This window comes from Anabas testudineus, chromosome 17 (genome assembly GCF_900324465.2).
Source record: "Anabas testudineus chromosome 17, fAnaTes1.2, whole genome shotgun sequence".
NCBI lineage: Eukaryota > Metazoa > Chordata > Actinopteri > Anabantiformes > Anabantidae > Anabas > Anabas testudineus.
The window spans coordinates 17,914,071-17,936,072 of NC_046626.1; the positions used below are offsets into that span (position 1 = coordinate 17,914,071).

Below are 22,002 nucleotides of genomic sequence, written 5' to 3' on the forward strand. Positions count from 1 at the left end.
ATATATAGAGCTGAAATTGGTGACTTGTTATACTCTGTGTACTATAAGTGTGTGAATTTTAAAGGCAAATCATTTAAATGTAGTTTAAAATTTAGAGACAGTATCACGATGGTTTAGATTAATTTATTTTTTTCTGTAAAACTGCATCATACAAAATAATTATAATAAATTATCATTAGTGATAACAAACAAAAGATAAAGTGCACCAATGCACATTAATTTACTTAGTAACACATCAAGGACGAAAATTAAACAGTATATACAGTTCGCCATTCTGCTGCCAGAGAATATTAAGTACGGCATTAATAGGATGTTGGTTTGATCTTTTCATGCTATTTGTTCACACTAAATAAAACTGTCCTTATCTGTCTCCTAGCACAGCGTTGGACCGTGGTCGACATCCTCTTAGGCTGTGTTCGCTCTCTCTCTCCCTCCGACTCTCTCCATCCCATCTCCTCTCGTCGCTCTCCTCCTCCTCACCTCCTCTCTCAAACTGCCTCCTCACACTCTCAACGTTACTCCCTCGTTTCTCAGCTCCTCTGTCCCTCTGCTCATCATGCAGGTCCATCGCTCTCCTGTCCTGACTCCTGTTTGAATCTGAATCCTCGGTGCTGCTCCTCCACTCTCTTTCCATGTTCTCCGACCTTGGTGCTGTATCACGACTTCGATGTGCCTCTTTCCACGTATCCATTTTTCCATGATCTCTTTTCATCTCAGTTTCTCTCTTAGATTCAGTTCCTTCTTTAGCCGCTGTTTCAGCTCTCCAGTCTTTCACTGCCTCCTCCTCCTCTGTCTTATTGCTTTCTTTTCTAGCGAGTCTCTCTGCGTCTCCGACGCTGCGGCTTCTTCTCTTCTTATCAGCTGATCTTATTTCAGGTTTGCTCCCTCCTCCGTTTTCTCTGCTGTTCCTCCGACTACCACCTTCAACCTGTTTCTCTAAATTCACCTTTCTGTTTGTACCAGTATCTTTTTTTGCCTTGTCTTGCTCGTTCTCACATTTTTCTTTTTGCCTCTTGATTTCTTTTTTGCCTTTTTTCTGAACTTGTTCTTTTAAAACCTCTATCGCTGCTTTCACACTTGTCTCAGTTTTCATCTCTTTGTCCTCATCAGGACGTTCCTTGAGTTTCCCTTCTACCTCGTCTTTTTCCTTCTTCCCTTCTTTCTCCTCCTTCTCCTTTATCTGTGGATCTCCTTCATCCTTCGTGCTCTTCTTCTTTTTCTCCTTACTTTTCTGATTTTCCTTCTCACCCTCTTTACTCTTCTTCTGCTCCTCTTCAACCTTCTTGTCCAGTTTCTCCTCCAGCAGGTCCAGTTCCTGCTCCAGCTCAACCAGATCCCACTCCAAATCCTCTTCAATCTCCACCTCTTCCTCGTACTCCTCCACCTCAATGCCGTCCATTGTTTTCTGCAGCTGCGTCTTCACCTTGTTCAGCTCCAGTAGACCATCTTGAAGCTCTTTACACACCTCCCTGACTTTGGCAGCAAACTGGGTTTTGGCACCTTTGCGGAGCTCATGGGAGTTTTTGGCGAGAAAGAAAACATCCAGAGCCAGGAAGAGACCTGACATGACCCCCGTGGTGATGGTGATGACCCGGGTAGCTTTGACCACATTTCCTGTGGCACTCAAAAGCTGTACAGTGCTGATGAGTTTCTCAGTGTTGATCAGCAGGGCTTTCCCAGCTCTGCCACCCTCTCTCACCACAGTCTTGACACTATGGTTTAAAGCCTTTGTAGCAGCACTTTGAGAATATTGCTCAAAGTCGCACTCCTGCAGGGTGTCCATACCTTCCTACGTGAGAAAAAGAAGGACGGTCAGTACTGTATGAAAAAAGATATCTCGTTCAATATGTCTACTTATGCAGCACATTTTATAGAGACACTCTCAGGGTTAAGTGTCACTGTAACTAATGTTAATACACGTAAGGCACAAACTGGTGCTGTGACTTCTATTGTTTTAGTACACGTAAGAAACCAAAGTGTGACACTTCATAAGGTTGGAAGAGAGTGTAATAGCACTGTTTCTTCATCTTGATCTTGCTCATTCGACGGCAGCAGCTGCAAAGCATCTGTTAGATGAATCCAAATTTCTCAATTAAAAACTAAAATCAAACATTTTCTCACCTGCACAAACTCCAAACACTCTCTGATGTCTTTGATCTCCTCCTGGTATCCCTGGATCATCTTCTCCACCTTCTTTCTGTCCATCCTGGAGTGAACTGTATCTGTGATATTAGCCGTAGCTGAGGTGATGCTGCCCACGGTCGCCACGCTGATCCCCACTGCCGTGACAATAACAGAGGCACCAAAAGTGAAAGGAGCCAGAATGAGCCCTGTGATCGTAGCCACGCTGCCCGCCACACTGGCCACCCCTCCACCCACAGCGGCGCTCACTGTTTTCTTGTGGAACTGATCCGCTGCATCAGCCAGAGACAGAAGCTCCAGGATGCGATGCTGTAAGGATGCACCGCGCTGGTTGAACAGATGCACAAACAGGCGAGCTGCTAGGTAGACACGATCAGCTGCCTCCTCCACAGACCTGAGGACAGAGAGGAGAGGTGGAGCAGTGGTGGTGAGTAACTAATTACATGATTAAAAATAAAAAAATGGCCATACCTTTCAAAATATATAAAGATCTTTATATACAGTAGATGCTCAATACCAAATAGTATTTTCTGGATAAATTAGAATCAAAAGAAAAAAAAAGAAACTGTTTACATTTCCTCATCCTCCTCTTGGAAATGTGACGTCTCGTTCCACTCTGTCCAACCTGAAAACCAGCAGCAGAATCCATCCAATCAGCAGATGAATAAAGAAAAAGATAGAAAAAGATGGTGTGATTCTAACATTTTGTTTGTCCTGGTTCAAGGGTGCAGTAAAGGAACACTAACAAAAAGCGTATACAGTACATACTATGACATATTAAAGATGAAGGACTAACCTCTTACTGTGTTCCACCACTCCATCAATTCATCACTTTCCTGAAAACAAAGACCCTCAGTGACAAGAAGACAACCTAACTTTGTGAGTTTGGTGTGAAAAACACACAAAACTTAAAACACACCTGCTCAGATTGAGATTCAAGAAGGTTGTTTTCATTTGGGTAGGCTGCCATGTGCACAGTCTGGACCTCTACTTTGGTCTCCTGGGAATCAAACATAATAACTTTAAATGAAAAGTTCAGCTGTTAAGGTGGACTTCCACTGAAGGGTTTACATTTCCCAGTGGTCTCGTTTTCAGGTGTATCATCAAACCTGCTGTTCACTACCTGTGCTGCGTTCGGCTCACTCAGCTCCACAGTCTCCTCAGTGATGGACGTTTTGTCTGACGTCTGTGGTGCGTAAAACAATGAGTAATGTTCTAATTACATGCCATTTAGAAACATTAATATTGACATTAACCATCCTGCAAACAAACAAAAGCAGCCTGAAGAGATTACTTTTAGTAGTATCTAACATTTAAAACATTATAAATATACCTGAGAAGAAAAAGTAACTGCTGGGATTTTGGAAAGCGTCTTCTTGATTCTGAATGACACAACCTGAGAAAATGAATTGAATATGTTAGTGTTCACATATTTTCTTGCCCCTTGATAGGAAGAGATATACTTTTATTTATTTAGTGTTATAACTGAACACAGGAACTTTTTTGTGGTGCAGCTGCTGAAACACACTTTGATTCTGGCTGCTACTATTTCCTCTGAGGTCCCTGAACGAATTAACTGATCAGCAACTCAGTCGTCTCACCTTCTTTATGGTTCTCCTGCATCTCGGCGTGCCTCCTTCTGGTGCCTCAACTTTTTCACGTTCCTCCAACATAAGACAGAGATGTGAGTGACTCAGGAGTTTATAGAGATAATTTTTTAAACCAATCTACCGACCAGAGTTGCACAAGACTCACCTTTATTGTGCCAGTAGCATCAAAAAGGTTGTTAGTGGCCGACAATTCACTGTGCGCTGAAAGAGCCTCCTTTAAAATAAAAGACATGAATTTAATTTAAAATAATAATCATATAATAAATCTCAAATTTCAATCTTCTGTGTTTGTATTCAAAATTAGATATCAGGGGTTGTTTGGGTGAGGTTGCTGGAGAACTGTCTCATGAAATAAAAATATTACCACAGATGTTAAAGTCTTCAGATGAGTTTAGAGATTGTCTTAAAAATTCATAATAAACCTGCTAATATTGATGTTGAAGAACTGCTTGAAATGTTTGCTGAAAATCTAGATGGTTTCACAACATCTTGTTTCTTGTAGAAACATGTAAATACCAACATGAACAGTTTGTCAATGAACCCAAACCCTGAAATCTGGACTTTTCCTAAACTCACAGTGAACCCACCTCTGCAGCATCTGTAAGACTTCCCCAGCTGCCAGACAGCTGCTTTATGCTGCTCAGAGGATCCTAAAGAACAGACAAGAACTTTAACATGTTGTAAACAATATTTCCATTACCATTTTTACCACAGTATTATTTTACTATAAATGTAAAAGAGAGCTTTCTTAAATAAGGTTTGTGTGTTCACCTCGGTAGCGATGGAGCGTAGACATGGTTTAGGAGACTTTTTGAACATCCCCGTGAGTCGTCCTGAATTCTCCTGGATCATATGAAACATTCACATATTCTAAGTTAATCAGTAGCAGAAAAGAGAAAATCAGGCTGAGATTGTGATGAAGAGATAAAAGTACCTTTGCTGCGACTGCTTCTAACAGATTCTTCCAACGGACAGATAATTTCTCCTCCTCGTCTCTGTTTGATTCCTGAACACACACAAACAAAACAAAAAGATGGACAAACAAATGAATGAATACACTGAAATATGGTGTTTGGATCAGAAGGAGATATTCACAGGAGATATTAGTGTTAGTAGTGAACAGACACTGACCTCATCAAACAAGTTGTCAGTGCTGGCTGATCTTTGGAAAAGTCCAGCCGGGCTTCTTCTCGTCACCTAAAACAAACGTTGGTTATTACTCTCAGTTATTACAGTCAGAAAAAAAGACCTGCTTCTTCTTTCGATTTCACTGTGAGTCCGAATTTTTAATGTTCATGTGTGTAAAGCGAATTGTTCCATGGTGTATTTAGGATGTTTAAAGCGGTAACGATGAGTATTGGAGATGGAGTTCAATGTATTTGTAGATTTGTATTTTACCTTCACATCATCAGTGGTGTCGTTCAGATTCTCACAGCTACTAGAGAACCGATTTTCACAGTTCACGTCTTGCTCCTGAATTCAACCCAGAAAAAAACGAAAGAAAGAAATTTTCCAATTAAGGGGCCTTACGGCTCAAGGGCACAACAAAGTGAATCAATAAATGAGTATATCTCTGTAACAACAATGTCTATTTAAACCTTTGGTGTCATAGTAAAGTAAAAATTTAGGCTCAGGCTTCATGTATTTGTATTCGTGTTCATCGTGGTGATTCATGCATCTCTGCGTTGTGAGGGACTCACCTTGTGCCCAGACATGCTGTCGGTGCAGGGAGAGAGCTCAGTGTGCAGCAGCTCTGCAGCCTAAAGGCAGGAAATCGTCATTCGACTTGTGTGAACATGAACACTGAGCTTATTAGGTACACAGAAACATGAAACAGATGCTGCCTAACACAAGTCCAGCAGTAAATTCTCCCTTCATGGAGGCGAGAATGTTTAATTTTGTTGAACAGCTGTTTTATAGACACTTTGACAAAAACACTTTGACATACTCCAGGTGGCAACGACCTGATTACTGAAACATACAAGCAGCTGATCAGTAATTAAGTTTTTTCTATAATTAAGCAGCTTAACTGATTTATTTTTAAATGAATACAGTTCTTGCATGACTCAATGAAACTGCAAGTCACAAACCCACAATACTTTACTTTACACTGTAAATTTGTCGTGGTCCTGCAGACAGTTTGGGATTTTTTCCACTAAAAACACCTCTCGCACACTGGTTTGTGTGACTTATACGTCACCTCTGGTTAAAGCACAGCTCAAATGTTTGTCTGCTTCATGAAACACTTATTTTGCTAACGTCATCCTCAGTTTGTTAAAAAGAGAAATCTAAACTCTACAATTCTCTTACTTGTGTGTTGTTGGGCTCACGCACATCCTCGCTGCTGACTGACGACTGAGTCTGCAGCTCTTTAGCCTGAAACACAAGTGTTAACGTCCATTATAAATCTGTACAACGCGCTGATTAATGATTAATAAATAAAAATGTTAAAATAAATGTGTGTTGTTTAGTTGACATTCAGACTCATGAATGATGAACACGTGCTCAGTTATAGCAGAGATTATGGTCTGTGAGACATTTCTGCAGGATAAACTTAAAGACACCGTTACCTCTCCTGTAATAACAGGTGTTATGAAACAAAGCTGCTCACCTTGTTGTTTTCAGACACACTGTCCAACAGCTCCCTGCCAACACTCAGAGTCTCCTGCAACAAAAGTGACACATACAACAAATAAAGAAACAGGTTTTGGAAATTGTTTACAAATTGTGCAACTTCGCTTTCTGTGTTCCTACCTGCTTGGGTTTCTTCTTGACTTCTGGCGTCATCATGCATGCCTCCATCCATCCTGTTAGCAGATAGCAACACATGGAGACGACATGTTAGATATGACCAAACACCGCAGTCCCAGACTGGAAAATAAAAACTCACCTTTTTAAAAGCAATGCAGGCAAAAAGAAGGAAAGAGATCCGGAGACAGATGAAGCCCGCTGGGTGTCGGAGGTCAGCAACACAGCGAAATGAGCAGGCAGGTATTTAAAAACAGGAGCAACAGCTGGAGTGTTACAGCTGGTAGGGCTCAATGGACAGTCTGACAGAGGTGGAAGTGGGTCGTAAATATAGGGAGCTGATGAAGGAACAGGTGGGCAGAGCAGGTCGGGGGGACTGGATCTGGAACGACAGGACAGATACACTATAATAATAAAACGAAAATGAAACGGCAAAGCAGGCGTAAAATAAATGAGTAATGAAAAGAGTATTTTAACGGAAACACTTTTTCAGGGGTGGAGGGAACAGATTTACATCAGTAGTGTCTGTCGGGGACAACTTGTTGAACAGCAGCGCCTCTAAATAATGATAATAATAACAATAATAATAAAACACCTAAACTTAACATCATCACCTTAATCTAGAGAGGATTAGATTAGACTGAGTTGGTTTAAAGCATGTACATTAAAATATCATCTGAGTGAACAGCTATTGTAGTTACACGTGTCAACAAAAGTTATGTTTACTTACTGCTGGTGACAGAGTTGATGAGATCCTTCAGTAAAATAAGAAATATGACTGGAGCTGAGGCAGTAAGCTGATTTTTGATGATCATTTCATTTATTTAAGTAAAAATCTTTCGTTTTTTAATTATTATTTGCAGATTTTGTTGGATCAAAGTCTACAGCTTGTACTCACATGAGTCTTCAGTGACATGAGGAGGACACTGCTGGATGAAACCGTAACAGTAACACGAACAGATCACTTTCAGTTACAGTATGAACCGTTTGCAGAAGTGGCACAAAACACATTTCCTAAATCTGTAGCGTAATAAAACTAAACAGACTAGAAATGATCAATATGAACGTGTCTACAGACGCAGACTGAGGATTTTCACCTACCGAGGGTCTGAAGACACAGTTCACATCCAGTTTGTAGGAAACACTGGAGCCACTGGAGTTTTAACGCGTCACCACACCCGCTTGTTTGCACGCATGAGACGTTCAAGAGCTCCCTCAGAGCTCCGAAATGTCAGCTCCAAAGACTCTCAAGTTTGTCAAATTCTTTGTTTGATGTTTGAAATGGATTTGTTTTTCCATAAAAAGCAAGAAACCATTTGAGTTCAGTGCATTATAAACTTTCATAATAGTGTATATATAATGATACCGATGTCAACATACTGGTTGATAAAAAAAGAATTATGAAACTATTACCTTAAAAAGAGGTTTTTATGAACACAGGAATAGTAAGGAAAGTAGGCTTGTGGAAATCACTAACACCTGCATACAAGCCCCGTAAATTATTAATAATAATAATAATAATAATAATAATAATAATAATAATAATAATAATAATAATAATAATAATAATAATAATAATGCTGTTTTCCTTCATGCAGTGGCTGCTTAAAACAGACAGAAATAACACACACACTAAAACATATAGCATGCAATCATGAATGTAAGTTCTCATTCTGAGTTATGTGGATTGATTTTTTATTTATGTGTTGCTTTGATCTAGAGTTTGTGGAAGACCAATAACATTTTGGCATTAGACCTAGAAATGTAAGTAAGACATTAAACATGAGGTCAAGTTCAAAATATATTTTATTGTCTCCTGAAGGAAACATAGTGGGCTCAGTGTCACTCAATCTAATTTATAACTAAACGTATGTTAAAAGCCTCTTTATGAATTTTAATTAAAATACACTCAATAGTTAAATACATGAAGCATAAGTATAAAAAATATAAAGCGTAAAGACATAACAATAAAACTGTTACTACAGTAGCCTAGATTGCACATTGTAATACAAATATTTCACGTTGAAGAGAAACATACAGTACTGAGTTCACCCCTGTGCAGTCCTGCATCATTACTTGATCCTTTATTATACACAGAAGGAAAACAGGTGTGTAAGGGAGCTGGAGCTGAAAGCATTTCCTAATAACTTTGCAGTAATATTTTGCTGATTAAAAAATCAAGATAAGGCATCTACATTTCTTCATATGCTTTTCCAGTCAATGGCCTCCTGTCAACTCTTTAAATCAACATACCAGAGCTTCGTCACACCCACCGGTAGACTTGTAAGTTCTTGTTTCTCATGCATGTTACATATGAAGCTCTGAAACCTCCTGTCTGGCTTTGTGGTGGCTCTGGACTCACCTGAGAGAGGGGTGTGGTCAGAGGGAAGTCTACCTGTGTCTCTGAAATTGAAATATAAGTGTTTCCCAACCTCTTGTTCCAAACCACAACAAGTGAAATCTTAACACAGGGTGGAGCTAAATCACTGGGTGCAGCTGCAGCTGTATATCATGAGAGTGAATAGTACATACAACACATGTAAGAGTAAAGATACCCCAATAAAGGACAGAGGTTTGATGGCCCGGTGTCGCACAGTGGCTTCCTAATAGCAGCTGAGATGTCGCAGACTGTAGGTGCTGTTAGAAGTGATGATAAATGAGCTTGTTGTATTGATATTTCATGCAAACTACTGTCTTCATGTCTCACAAGTGCCCTGTGTTATAATCAATCAGCCTATTGAGATAAATCACGGTGTTTGTTGCAGGTGTGTAGAAACAACAGTCCTCATCAATCTACGTTAAATATACAGCCCGTCTCCCAGCAGAGCGCTGGACTGTGGTCGTCGTCCTCGGCGGGTGTGTTCACGCTCTCTGTGTCTCCTCCGACTCTCTCCATCCTCTCTCCTCCTCCCCTTCTCTGTCTCCTCAGCTTCTTTCCTCTCAGGCTGCCTCCTCTTGCTCTCAGTCTCACTCCCTCGTCTTTCATCTCCTCTCTCTGGCTCTCTGGAGTCTCTTCCTTCATTCATTTCTGTTTGCTCTCTACTTCTTGCCATCTCAGCTCTCCTGTCTTCTGCTGCTCTCTCCTCCTCTGTCTTCCTCCAGCTCTCCGTACCGTTGGTTGCTCCTCCACCGAGTCTCTCCATCTCTCTGCTGCTGTTTCCTTTTTCTTTATCAGACTCTCTCAGTTCACACTTGCTCCCTCTTTCACTGTCGCTCCTGCTGCTTTTCCTCCATATTCTTCCACTTCCTTCCTCTTTCTCGGTATTCACCGGTTTCCAATCAGGCTTCCTCCCTCTCATTTCCTCTCTCCTTTGAGTTTCTCTCTCTATTTTCCATCTTTCTGAATCTACCTTTGTGCTCTTGTCATCTTGTTCTCTCTGTTCTTTTACATCCACCTTTTTCTCTGTCCTTGTTTTTTCCTTTGTACCCGCATCTTTTTTTGCCTTGTCCTTTTCATGCTCACATTTTTCTTTTTGCTTCTTAGTTTCTTTGTCTTTTTTGCCTTTTTTCTGAACTTGTTCTTTTAAAACCTCTATCGCTGCTTTCACACTTGTCTCAGTTTTCATCTCTTTGTCCTCTTCAGGACGTTCCTTGAGTTTCCCTTCTACCTCGTCTTTTTCCTTCTTCCCTTCTTTCTCCTTCTCCATTATCTGTGGATCTCCTCCATATTTCGTGCTCTTCTTCTTTTTCTCCTTACTTTTCTGATTTTCCTTCTCACCCTCTTTACTCTTCTTCTGCTCCTCTTCAACCTTCTTGTCCAGTTTCTCCTCCAGCAGGTCCAGTTCCTGCTCCAGCTCAGCCAGTTTCTTTGGATCCCACTCCAAATCCTCTTCAATCTCCATCACCTCTTCCTCGTACTCCTCCACCTCAATGCCGTCCATTGTTTTCTGCAGCTGCGTCTTCACCTTGTTCAGCTCCAGTAGACCATCTTGAAGCTCTTTACACACCTCCCTGACTTTGGCAGCAAACTGGGTTTTGGCACCTTTGCGGAGCTCATGGGAATCTTTGGCGAGAAAGAAAACATCCAGAGCCAGGAAGAGACCTGACATGACCCCCGTGGTGACGCTGATGACCTGGGCAGCTTTGACTGCACCACCTGTAGCACCCAAAAGCTGTACAGTGCTGATGAGTGTGGTGGTGTTGATCATCAGGTCCTTCCCAGCTCTGCCACCCTCCCTCACCACATGTTTCACACTATGGTTTAAAGCCTTTGTGGCAGCACTTTGAGAATATTGCTCAAAGTCCCACTCCTGCAGGGTGTCCATACCTTCCTACAGGAGACAACAAGGACAGAAGGAATTTTTTTGCATGACAGGGACCTTAAACACACAACATTTTTAAGAAGAATAAAGATAAACATGTATGCTATTAACATAATGTAGATGGCTTTGACTAAAAGAAAATTACAAAGCATATTTTTTCTGTATTTTGTATATTTCTCCTTTTTTTCTGGATCTGTATCATCAGAGTTTCTAAGATGAATCCAATTTTCTTGATGAGAAACTAAAATCAAACATTTCACATCTCACCTGCACAAACTCCAAACACTCTCTGATGTCTTTGATCTCCTCCTGGTATCCCTGGATCATCTTCTCCACTTTCTTTCTGTCCATCCTGGAGTGAACTGTATCTGTGATATTAGCCGTAGCTGAGGTGATGCCGCCTGCAGTCGCCACGCTGATCCCCACTGCCGTGACAATAACTGAGGCACCAAAAGTGAAAGGAGCCAGAATGAGCCCTGTGATCGTAGCCACGCTGCCCGCCACACTGGCCACCCCTCCACCCACAGCGGCGCTCACTGTTTTCTTGTGGAACTGATCCGCTCCATCAGCCAGAGACAGAAGCTCCAGGATGCGATGCTGTAAGGACGCACCGCGCTGGTTGAACAGATGCACAAACAGGCGAGCTGCTAGGTAGACACGATCAGCTGCCTGCTCCACAGCCCTGAGGACAGAGAGGAGTGTTTTTATTTTATGATACAGACAGCTACAGAATTTTTACAAAATGAGACATTCTCCAACATTGTTTCTTAATTTTTAATTATTTTATAGATCAGATTATTTATCAATGGCGAAGATGATGCTTCTTAAAGATTTGCTTACATCTCCTCATCCTCCTCTTGGAAATGTGACGTCTCGTTCCACTCTGTCCATCCTGAAATTGTACAATTAGCACATTGAGCAAATGCACAAAAAATGGTTGGATTCTAGTAACTTATGCTGTTTTCTTTTCATGTCTTTTAAATTCCAACAAACGTATAATTTTTGTGTATATGTGTGTACGTGGGCACTTTGTCCTGGTTGAATATGATAAAGACATTTTTCGAATTAAAGATGAACAGTGTCGTACCGACCTTTCACTGAGTTCCACCACTCCATCAATTCATCATTTTCCTGAAAACAAATATCATCACGTCAAGAGACGGCCTGTCTTTGAATGGGTGAAGTAAAAAGAATAAATAATATTTTAAACACACCTGGTCAGATTCAAGAAGGTTGTTTTCAGTCGGGTAAGCTGCCATCTCCACAGGCTGAACCTCTATCGTACTCTCCTGGAAATAAAAATCAACAGTTTCTAGTTGTTTTTACCCTCTTTTTTTACATGTTGGTAAAAAAGACTTGCGGCCCATAAAAGAGACTGAAGCTGGAGATGAGTAAATCCAGTCGGGTCATGAAGAATAATGCACAGCTACTATAAGTATCAGCATTCAAACCTGTGGCGAGTTCAACTCATGCAGCTCCACATTCTCCTCCATGACAGGCAGCTTGTCTGACGTCTGTAGCAGGTAAAAGAACAGTCAATGCTAAATTAAATAATTACAACGTGTCACATTTAGGAAACATTTAGACTGCAGGGAGATAGAAGAAAAATGCTTGCTGGGACCCCAGAATATAAAATATAAGAATAATATAGCCCTCTTTACAGAGCAGTACTAACCTGTGAAGATACAGTAATCTTGGGCATTGTGGGAAGTGTTTTCTTAACTCTGAATGACACAACCTGATAAAATATTAAACAGAACAAAAGAAAGTTAATAGTACAAAAAAATAGTAAGTGAACTGTGCCTGTTTGTATTTGTTTTGTGATAATTACAGTTTTCTCAATTTGTCATCAGTACAGTGTAATTACACCAGCTGATCAAATACACTCGTGCTCGTGCTTTTTTCTGTGTGTGAAAAGCAACTCACTCGTCTCTTCCTCTTGATGGTCCTCCTGTGTCCCAGCTCGTCTTCTTCTGGTGCCTCCACGTCCTCACTTTTCTGCAACAGAGCACAGAGATAAACAGTTTTTGCTTTACTGCTGCACAAAAACCGGCACGTGACTCACTAACTCACACTTTACATTTCTCTCCATGAAGAAAACAGAGAATTTAAAACACAACAATTCTATTGAATTATAATCTGCAAGTCAAGTAACTAAATCTTTTAATTCTAACTTCTGCTAATTCTTCTCGTCATACAAATCCAACAAGTGTTAATATTTTACCTGTTGTTGCACAGTTTTAACAGCCTTCTTGAACATCCCTGCAAACCTGACTTTTTTCTCCTGTTGAAGAACAAAACATGAGCCTTTATTTTAGAGGACATAGTCAATACAACAATGTGTAAAAAGAAATAAACCACTGGTGTACTGAGCAACACAGTGGTCTCACTAAACTATCCTGATGAAATAACTCATGATAAGCTAAATTAATTCAGGGGATACAAAGCTTGGTATGAAAAGAAGAAACCAGCTGAAGTTAAATTATGTTGTTTTATTGATTTCAAATTAACCTGTTTTTGAGGTGTAAATTCTATAAGAAAAAGCTGAATATCTGGACCTTTATTTAACCTTTTGATCTTAAACATAAATGTCTTGAAGCAAACACAGATTGATTGACTTTGCTGTTCTAATATTTGTATTTATTTCAAATCTGCAAATGACCTTCCTCCTTCCCAGTGGAACTATTTTTTCCATCCTTCTGGAGCAAATATCAAAGTATTCACTGGGTTTTAGTTCATTTAACATACGCCCCATTTTTTACTTTTTTCTATTAGTTCCTATTAAAATGTTATAAGATTCAATAAAAACTTGCAAACTTGCAACTTCATTGTCTTCATAGATTAAAACATTTCTCAAGCGACCAGACTCACCTTTGCTTGACTAGAAGTATCGGGAAGATTATCACCGACTGAGATTTCACTGTCTGCCAAAAGATCCTCCTTTAAAATCATTAATATATGAACTCAGTTGCTTTTAAATGTTTGCATTTGATATGATTTAAGCATTTTATTTTTGGGTGAGGGTGCTGATTCCATTCATGTAGAGCTCACCTCTGCAGCGTTTCCGAGACTGTCTGAGCTGGTGGACTGAAGATCCAAGAGAACAGAAATTACCGTAAACATGTTGGAAAGTTTTATTTCTAAATATTTACACCACATTATTATTAGCTTAAAAGTGTAAATAAGAGCTTTCAAAGACATCTTCTCAAAAAAAAAAAAACAACAGCCATGAAATCTATCTGGTCACCTCTGAAGTGATGGAGCGTGGAGCTGGTTTGGGAGACTTTTTGAAGATCCCTGTGAGTCGAGCTGTTTTCTCCTTAGGTGACACATTCACATATTAATAATTATTATTAATATCTAATCAGTGGCAGGACTGAAAAAACAGGGTGAGATCATGATCATCATCACAACCTTAGTACCTTTGATATGGCTGCTCCTAACAGATTCTCCCAACTCCCAGATAATTTCTTCTCCTCGCTCGTGTTTGACTCCTGGACCCAAAGCAAAAGTTTTATACCAGAGATCAACACTTTACATCACTAGAAGATGAGAAGTTCAACTGACCTCATCACATAAGTTGTCATTGCTGGCTGATCTCTGGAATAGTCCAGCTAGGCCTCTTCTCTTCACCTAGAACACAAACTTTAGCAATTTCTCTAAAGCTTTGGAGAAACAAAACCAAAATTCATCCACAGCCTACTTAAAACATTTAAAGAAATAATGATGTACAATGGAAACACACAAGAAATGTGCACAGGTTGTGGCAGAGAATGAGTATATTTATATGGTAACAGTACATTTTTCTGTGCTCCAGTTTAAAGTTTCTATTTCATATTATGTAGTCATGTTTTTCTTTACCTTTACTTCATCAGCTGTGTCGTTCAGATTCTCACTGCTACTAGAGAACTGATTTTCACAGTTCACCTCTTGCTCCTGAATTCAGTCCAGAAGATAATAAAAATCAGTCTCTCCTCCAGCCTTCATAACAAATGTTAACAGCTGGTTCAGTCTCAGTACCTTGACCTCTGCAGAGCCCTTGGCCGGTTTCTGAAGACTCTTAAACACGTTGCTGAAAATGTTTTTCTCCTAAAAATAAGGTGTTGTCAGTGAATGCCCCCTCTGAAGACGTTTCATCTAACAGTTATCGTTGATCTGCTCACCTTGCTCGTGTTACTCTCAGACAGCTCATCTCTGCTTCTAAGTGGCTCGTTCTCAGCTTCCCGGTCCTGAAACAGAGAAACTGATGTTGCATGAAAACAATGAACATTTGTACGAGTTTAGACACTTTGAGAGGAAACAGGAACAAACACGCACCAGTGACACTTTGAGGGTCTTTTTGAGGAGTCCGCTGAACAGCCCTCCACCTTTCTCCTGATGGACACGGATAGAAAAAGCATTTTATGTATTTAGAAAACAAATATTGATTTAGGGAAAAAGTCATTGATTATCTTTAAACTTACTGACCTGTGTATTCTCTGTTAAATCATCACTGATTAAGAGTTCAGTGTCAGGAGACTCATTCTGTTAAAAAAAAAAAATGAACAGATGAATTTACTGAACTAGTTTCATCTTTCTATGTTTTTATACTATTTATATTATACTAATTATAAAACTAATTTTATCATTTTTATTATTTATCTAATGATTCACATTTCTATCTTACTTCAGTGCTTGGAAATGTCTGTGCATAGATTTGCATTATTTTTCTATTTACAAATGGAAAAAAATTAGATGTGCATCAATGTGATGAAGGTTCATATCTCTGAAAATGATTCCTACCTCGTCAGGTTCAGTGGTTTCTGCAGGTTTGGGAGACTTTTTGAATATTGCAGAAAATATTCTTCCTCGTTCCTGAAACACAAATGTAAAGAACATGATTTTTCATTATTAAAGTTCAAAACGAACATTTTGAACCTGACAAACTCACTTTGGGTTTGCTTTCAGAAAGAGCTTCACTGCTGGTTGTGAGTTCACCATCATGAAACTGTGGTTAATCAGAGAAGATATCGAATAATCACAACCTGTTCCACACCAGTGTTTATCAGTTTAAGCATACTGTCCTCTATAACCTACAGCACAAATGAATAAAGATAAAGAAGATGTATAAAAACACACAGGAACTAACAATTGGATTATTGAGCACTAATCCATCAACATAAAATTAGTTCACACACTTGGTTGGATGAAACAAAGCATTGCAGAAGTGTTACTTCAGGCTCTGAGTAATTGAGACGGGACGTTTTATTCTTTTCTTTCCTTCACAACAGACTCACCTTGTTCTCCGACAGGTTGTCAGTGGTGTCAGAGAGCTCACTGTCAAGTGACTCTGTTGCCTAAGGGTAAAAAAAACGTTGCTCAGCCTGTGTGAACATGAACCCTGAACGCAGCGGTTTATGATTAATATAAGTGCACAAAGTTATTATCATCACATTATCAACATTAGGTTGAACTAAACCAACTGTTCGCTGTAAAGCTCAACAAGCAAAGCTACAGAATGAAGTTCTTATGACAGAGACTTTCAGGTTTAGTCCTTCAGTTTGTGAAAGAACTGATATTGAAATGTTTCGTACTTTGCTGTTGTTGTTCTCGGACAGATCACCATTGCTGACTGATAACTGAGTTTGCAGCAGCTCTTTATCCTGAAACACAAGTTTTAAGACAAACAAACATTTCAGAAAGTGCATCAACAGGTCATGAGTCATAAAATAAATCTCAGCTTGCAGATAACATAACCTGGATCACTGAGTCTTCAGGTGTAAGTTGTGCCGGAATTTATTAATAGTGTGTAATTGTTAATACAAATGATTATAAGTTCTGCAGTGACTTTGTCCCTGTTTGCTGATTTAGCCTATTTACTGTGCAAACGACTTATTTCTATCAGAATATGTAAGACGTGCAGACACATTTCAACAATATTAACAATCCATCACTCTCAGATTACCTGCCCAGGTGTCCTCGCACCAGGAGCCTTGCTTGTTTTCCAAATCTGAAATCTGAAGAATCCTCCTTTTTCCTGCTGACATCAGAAAATTCAGTTTCACCATCAGTGACTGTTTATATTAATTAATAATGATCTAAATCCTGTCACTGTACAGATAAAACGACTGAGCTCACCTTGGAGTGTTCAGAATGATCATCATTACTCCCTGAGACGTCACCATTTAGAGACTGTGGATCCTGAAATTTAAAAAATGAAGCAGTTCAATGTGGTTATAAGCTGCACAGGAGCCACTCGCTCTAATAGACTGTTAATGTTGGACTTACAGCGTCTGTCGGCCTCGGAGGCAACACAGGAGCTGCTTTCTTTAGTCCCTCTGGGTCACTTCTTTTTATCTGTCAACATGATTTCGGGTTTAACTATTTACCAGTGTCCATCCTCCCTATGACATTCAGACTAAGTGTTGTCAGGTAGCTAACTGAAGGTGTGGAGTTACCTGAGCAGGCTTTGGAGGAGGTTTAGGCTGGAAATAGATGAGAAGAGGGAGAGGTGGAGATTATTAAAATTAAACTGCACCTTCTATAGAAATAACTGCACTTTTATCCAAAGTGACTCCCTCTTACATGTAGGACTTACGGCGTCTGTCGGTCTCGGAGGAATAAAAGGAGGTGGAATCTCTGGCGTCTCTGGGTCATTTATTTTTATCTGTCAAGAGTATTTCAGATTTAACTATTTATTAAAGTGTCCATCTGTTCTACAACGTCCTGATGCCATATTTTAAAAACACACTCATGTCCACTTCAGCACACACATCATACATGTTGTCAGGTAGCTCATCAAAGGTGTGGAGTTACCTGAGCAGGTTTTGGAGGAGGTTTAGGCTGCAAATAGAAAAGGAAGTCATGTTAGAAATAAGTCTATAAGGCCTTTTCACAACTACAACTCCATTCTGAATATTTCACAATCCAGTACATCTGTCCTACGTCCTGACATCATTACTACATGTTTATTATTTTTACAGAACTCCAACAGCCATGAATTATGTCAACATGACAACGCATTCAAACCAAGTATGATGCTGGACTTGCAGTGTGTGTTGGTCTTGGAGGCACTTCAGGAGCCGGTTTCTCCGGTCTCTCTGGGTCATTTCTTTTAATCTGTCAATATCATTTTTACATTTAGTCACATCACCATCAAATACACTCATGTTTCCTTCAGCAAACTCATCATAACTGTTGTCAGGTAGCTAATTGAAGGTGTGGAGTTACCTGAGCAGGTTTTGGAGGAGGTTTAGGCTGCAAATACAGAAGAAAGCAGTGACTAGACAGTGTGTATTACTGTTTGTAGCTTGGTGCTAATGAAACTGTGTTTTTGAGCTTGTTCAGACTGTGCTGTGCATTTGTTGAGTGTCTTCTGCGTTGGGTGTGAAGGTCCTCACCTTTATCGGTTTCTTTTTTACTTCTGGCTTTATCATGCATGCCTCCATGCGTCCTGTTCCATGAATCCTTGTGTCGTTAGATGCTGTTTGCCAATTCTACGTTGCACAGTAATAACATCGAATATGTATCAGGTTTTTAATGGCTAATACTAATGTCTACCACACTCTAATGGAGTGTGGTGGCTGATACATTTCACAGATATGTTGTGTTTCAACATATGTTAGGTGTTGTTGATAAAATACAATAATGACATAATTACAAATGACAAACTTACAGTGGAAAGAAAAAGTATGTGAACCCTTTTGGACCTTTAAACCTTTAAACAAATATAATGTGCCTAAAATAATAACACAACAAATGTGAACTTTCATCTTTCTTTATTGACAACAACCATACATGACCTTGACATGACCAGATCAGATCCCATTTTATCATTTTATGACAAATTAATGCAGAAAACCACTAAATTCTAAAAGGTTCACATATTTTTCTTGACACTGTAAATTAATATTTAGCAAATGATGAAAAAGGTTTAATTACTTCAAGTGTTTGAAATTTAAAATAGATGATAAGTGACACAATTAGTAGAGAACAGGTGAACAGAGTTACTGACAGGTACGCACACAATAGAGAAAGTAGGAAAACAATAGGATTAGCAGAACAACGAGTGAGTAAATGTGTGTGAGAGTGTGAACCAGGAACCGAGAGGTGAGGGACAAAACTGGCAGAGTGAACAAACACACAGCCTGAAGGTGCAGTCAGACCTGAAACCGGTGAAACACAAAGGGTTTGCTGAACCAGCAGGGCTGAATAAGGGAGTGTGAGTAGGAGAGTGAACCAGGAACTGACAGCAGAGATAAATTAGATATATCAATAATAATATCTGTGATACTAGATGTAATTGGGCAATCGTGTGGTAAAATAAGACACAGCTCTGGTGTTTCATATGACGACTTATGGTGGCTCTGCTGTGGTTTACTGGGGCATCAGAATAGAACAGAGCCCTAATAAAAAAGACTTTAGTGGTTGAGAGTCTACATTAAATGTTTAAATCAAGAAAAAACACACTGGTAAACACTGATAAATATATTAGATCACATTTGATTTTTCACTTTTTGGGGCCAGAAAACAAACAACAAACGTAACAACTTTAAATATAGATTTAAATATAGATAAAAACAAAAGGTGAAAATATATTAAGCATTATTTAGATTACTGAGACTCGAGTGATCTAACTACAGACTATATTCTGTTAAATGACTTTGTGGCCGAAATCCAACTTGTTTTTCATTAATTAAAATCCCGTTTAGTGTTTTATTCACACATAGGAGCACATTTTGTCAAAAAATAAAAATAAAATAAAACAAATTAATTTAAAAACATGATGATGAATGCTCCTGCTACGACAGATGAACAGCTTTGAGCCCAAACGCGCACTTCAGCCGTCAGCTGTGTCGGAGTCTCAGGCTCATTTTACGCACATTAACATGTTTAGTTCATTTTTGTGCAGATATTGCGCCTGAAAGCTTAACTATTAATTCTTAAATAATGTGATATTTGTTCTGTTCGTGATGGCTGGATGGATTTCATTATAATAAATGATTTGTCAAAGAGGTTGAACTCTACATGCATTTAGGTGTCTGTGCGCATCCCCGCTAACAAAAACATTAGTGATGTTCATGAACCTATCTCAAGTGTTTAAAGCCCTGAATTATCCATCGTGATGAAGAGTCAGTTCACCTGTAGTGGTTTAGTGGTTATATTTGAGCTGCCAAAGAGGGAGAGACTGAGATTGAAAATGACAAAAGCAAAAGACAATAAATCGAGATCCTCCGTGCGCACAGACTGCTTAATGTGTGATCTTAATTAGGTCATTTTTAATTATCTTAGTTTAATAATCCGTGCCCTCATCACACATGATTTAATCCAATTTAGGCATGATGATCACTCCGTTATGAAAATCTTATTACTACAGGAAAAATACACGTTATTTTGGCACTTTGCGTTTTGATAATATTGAGAAATGTACATAAAGACACATCTGAACATTTCTTAAATTAGTACAGTGGTGCTAAATAAACTTTCCGCCACCCTGAATTAAATTAGATGAAAATACAAACTGTGAAGATAAAAAATGAGAGGATTCACCTGCCGAAGGTCTGCAGACACTTCAGTGCTACTTCACGTCCAGTCTGTTCAAAACACGATGTACACAGTGGCTGGTGGCTGCTTCACTGACACCACTTCTCCTGGAAGTTTTACAACTTCACCGGCGAGGCGTTCAAGATCTCACTAGAAGCTCTGAAATCCCAGCTTCCAGTTGAATTATAATTACAATGGCATGTATGACTAGTTTGCTTAGCTTCACGTGTATGAACCACAGCAGTGCATAAAATATCAACAGATAAAACTCATGATAACTAATAAAATAATATTTTAGCAGTATTGCACATTGTAATAAAATATTATTATAATAAAGAAACATTTTTGTATGATGGGACAGTATAATGCTTACAGGGAGGGTAATGGGTGAAATAGCTCCCACTTCATTGTTGTGTCCTGAGGGAGTAAAGCAGTTAATCATTTGCTGATTAAAGATTAAAGATAAGATGGCAACATTTTCCCATATGCTTTTCCAGTTAATGGCCTCCTCTCAGCGCTTTAAATAAACATACTTTGGTGACACACTCTGAGAGACTTGTAGTTTCTTTTACATGTTAGCTACAAAGCCCTGGAGCTTTCTGTCTACCTTTGTGGGAGCGGGGTGTGGCCAGCTCCAAGTCTACCTGTGTGTGTGTGTGTGTGTGTGTGTGTGTGTGTGTGTGTGTGTGTGTGTGTGTGTGTGGGATTGAAAATATAGTGTTTCTCATCTTGGGTTCCAAACACGTGTGCAACTCTGACTCATCTGTTGTTGAAGTATCACTAGTATAACAATTATGGAAACCTGAAAAACTACATAACTCTAACAAATATATTAACAGGAGCTGAAACCTGTGTCCAGTAACTTTCCAAATCTCGACAGGGTGGAAAATCACCAGCTGCAGGTTTCACTCTTCCCCTCTGAGTATAACATTACAGCTGACATAGTGTTTCTCGGTTTTTAGTTTCAAACACTTGTGTAACTCTGACTCATCTTTTTTTAAGTATCACTAGTATAACAATTGTGGAAACCTGAAAAACTACATAACTCTAACAAATATATTAACAGGAGTGAAACCTGTGTCCAGTGACTTTTCAATTTTCCACAGCATGGAAAATTACCAGCTGCAGGTTTCACTCTTCTCCTCTGAGTATAATGTTACCACAGACATAGTCAAGTCGTGACAATATAAACCACATATAATACCTCTACACAAACAGAATAACAATGTGTGGCTGCAGTTTTCTTTTTAAAAGCTGAGCAAATAGACAATACACAATAATAACAACATAATATTAATTTTGGGCCACACAACAGTCCTAGAAAAGCAGCTAAAGTCCCCAGCTCATGTGAGATGAATCAAAATACAGTGGAAACATGTTCTGTGGTCAGACATCAAATGATGTTGGACATATTCCACTTAGAGTCACAGCTCCCAAACCAGGGAGAGAGACAAATGTGACTTTGCTTTGCCACTGGTCCTAAATACACAATGTTTAAAAAAACAGCCTGTGTGAACATAAAAGAATCAAATACACCTTAACTTCAAACTCTCTTTTTAAGAAGATCAGGATGTTTGCATCGTCTGGGGAGACAGTGGACGGATGCCGCAGGCACAGCGAGGTAGTGTCTTGCAACTGCGGCAATATGAGGTGTTAAGGACCAAAATATTTTTACAATGCAGCTAGAACAGTCAAAGACTTCAAGATGTCAGACAACA

General features: G+C 39.3%; 2 protein-coding genes across 8 annotated transcripts; both read right to left on the reverse strand.

The window, feature by feature from the left end:
* Positions 1-133: 133 nt before the first annotated feature.
* On the reverse strand, positions 134-7,685 carry LOC113171727. 4 transcript variants are annotated; one of them, XM_026374329.2, is made up of 21 exons: positions 7,602-7,630; positions 7,399-7,426; positions 6,643-6,882; positions 6,507-6,559; positions 6,364-6,417; positions 6,063-6,128; positions 5,453-5,512; positions 5,151-5,225; positions 4,884-4,949; positions 4,687-4,758; positions 4,524-4,595; positions 4,340-4,402; positions 3,898-3,966; positions 3,744-3,806; positions 3,476-3,538; positions 3,266-3,328; positions 3,062-3,142; positions 2,939-2,978; positions 2,716-2,767; positions 2,122-2,536; positions 134-1,789 (listed from the first exon to the last, which is right to left on the reverse strand). In XM_026374329.2, exons 4-21 carry the CDS (start codon positions 6,552-6,554, stop codon positions 362-364), a joined length of 2,850 nt encoding a protein of 949 aa, XP_026230114.1. In that variant the 5' UTR covers positions 6,555-6,559; positions 6,643-6,882; positions 7,399-7,426; positions 7,602-7,630; the 3' UTR covers positions 134-361. The 4 variants fall into 4 exon arrangements, with proteins under 4 accessions (XP_026230114.1, XP_026230112.1, XP_026230115.1 ...); XM_026374327.2 differs by having other exon boundaries at positions 7,399-7,429; positions 7,602-7,629; XM_026374330.2 differs by lacking the exon at positions 7,602-7,630 and adding an exon at positions 7,231-7,255 and having other exon boundaries at positions 7,399-7,413.
* Positions 7,686-8,288: 603 nt separating this feature from the next.
* LOC113171725 lies at positions 8,289-20,399 on the reverse strand. 4 transcript variants are annotated; one of them, XM_026374325.1, is made up of 33 exons: positions 20,291-20,399; positions 18,142-18,237; positions 17,972-17,998; positions 17,792-17,860; positions 17,558-17,584; positions 17,340-17,408; positions 17,200-17,226; positions 17,030-17,098; positions 16,880-16,942; positions 16,707-16,781; positions 16,336-16,404; positions 16,039-16,098; positions 15,693-15,749; positions 15,545-15,616; positions 15,230-15,286; positions 15,080-15,136; positions 14,926-14,991; positions 14,783-14,851; positions 14,624-14,698; positions 14,330-14,395; positions 14,185-14,256; positions 14,010-14,081; positions 13,814-13,849; positions 13,634-13,702; positions 12,987-13,046; positions 12,689-12,760; positions 12,438-12,500; positions 12,214-12,276; positions 11,977-12,051; positions 11,854-11,893; positions 11,603-11,654; positions 11,030-11,444; positions 8,289-10,771 (listed from the first exon to the last, which is right to left on the reverse strand). In XM_026374325.1, the coding sequence occupies exons 2-33, from the start codon at positions 18,187-18,189 to the stop codon at positions 9,299-9,301; spliced, it is 3,684 nt and encodes a 1,227-aa protein (XP_026230110.1). In that variant the 5' UTR covers positions 18,190-18,237; positions 20,291-20,399; the 3' UTR covers positions 8,289-9,298. The 4 variants fall into 4 exon arrangements, with proteins under 4 accessions (XP_026230110.1, XP_026230109.1, XP_026230108.1 ...); XM_026374324.1 differs by having other exon boundaries at positions 16,707-16,778; positions 17,771-17,860; XM_026374323.1 differs by having other exon boundaries at positions 17,771-17,860.
* Between the last annotated feature and the right edge of the window lie 1,603 nt (positions 20,400-22,002).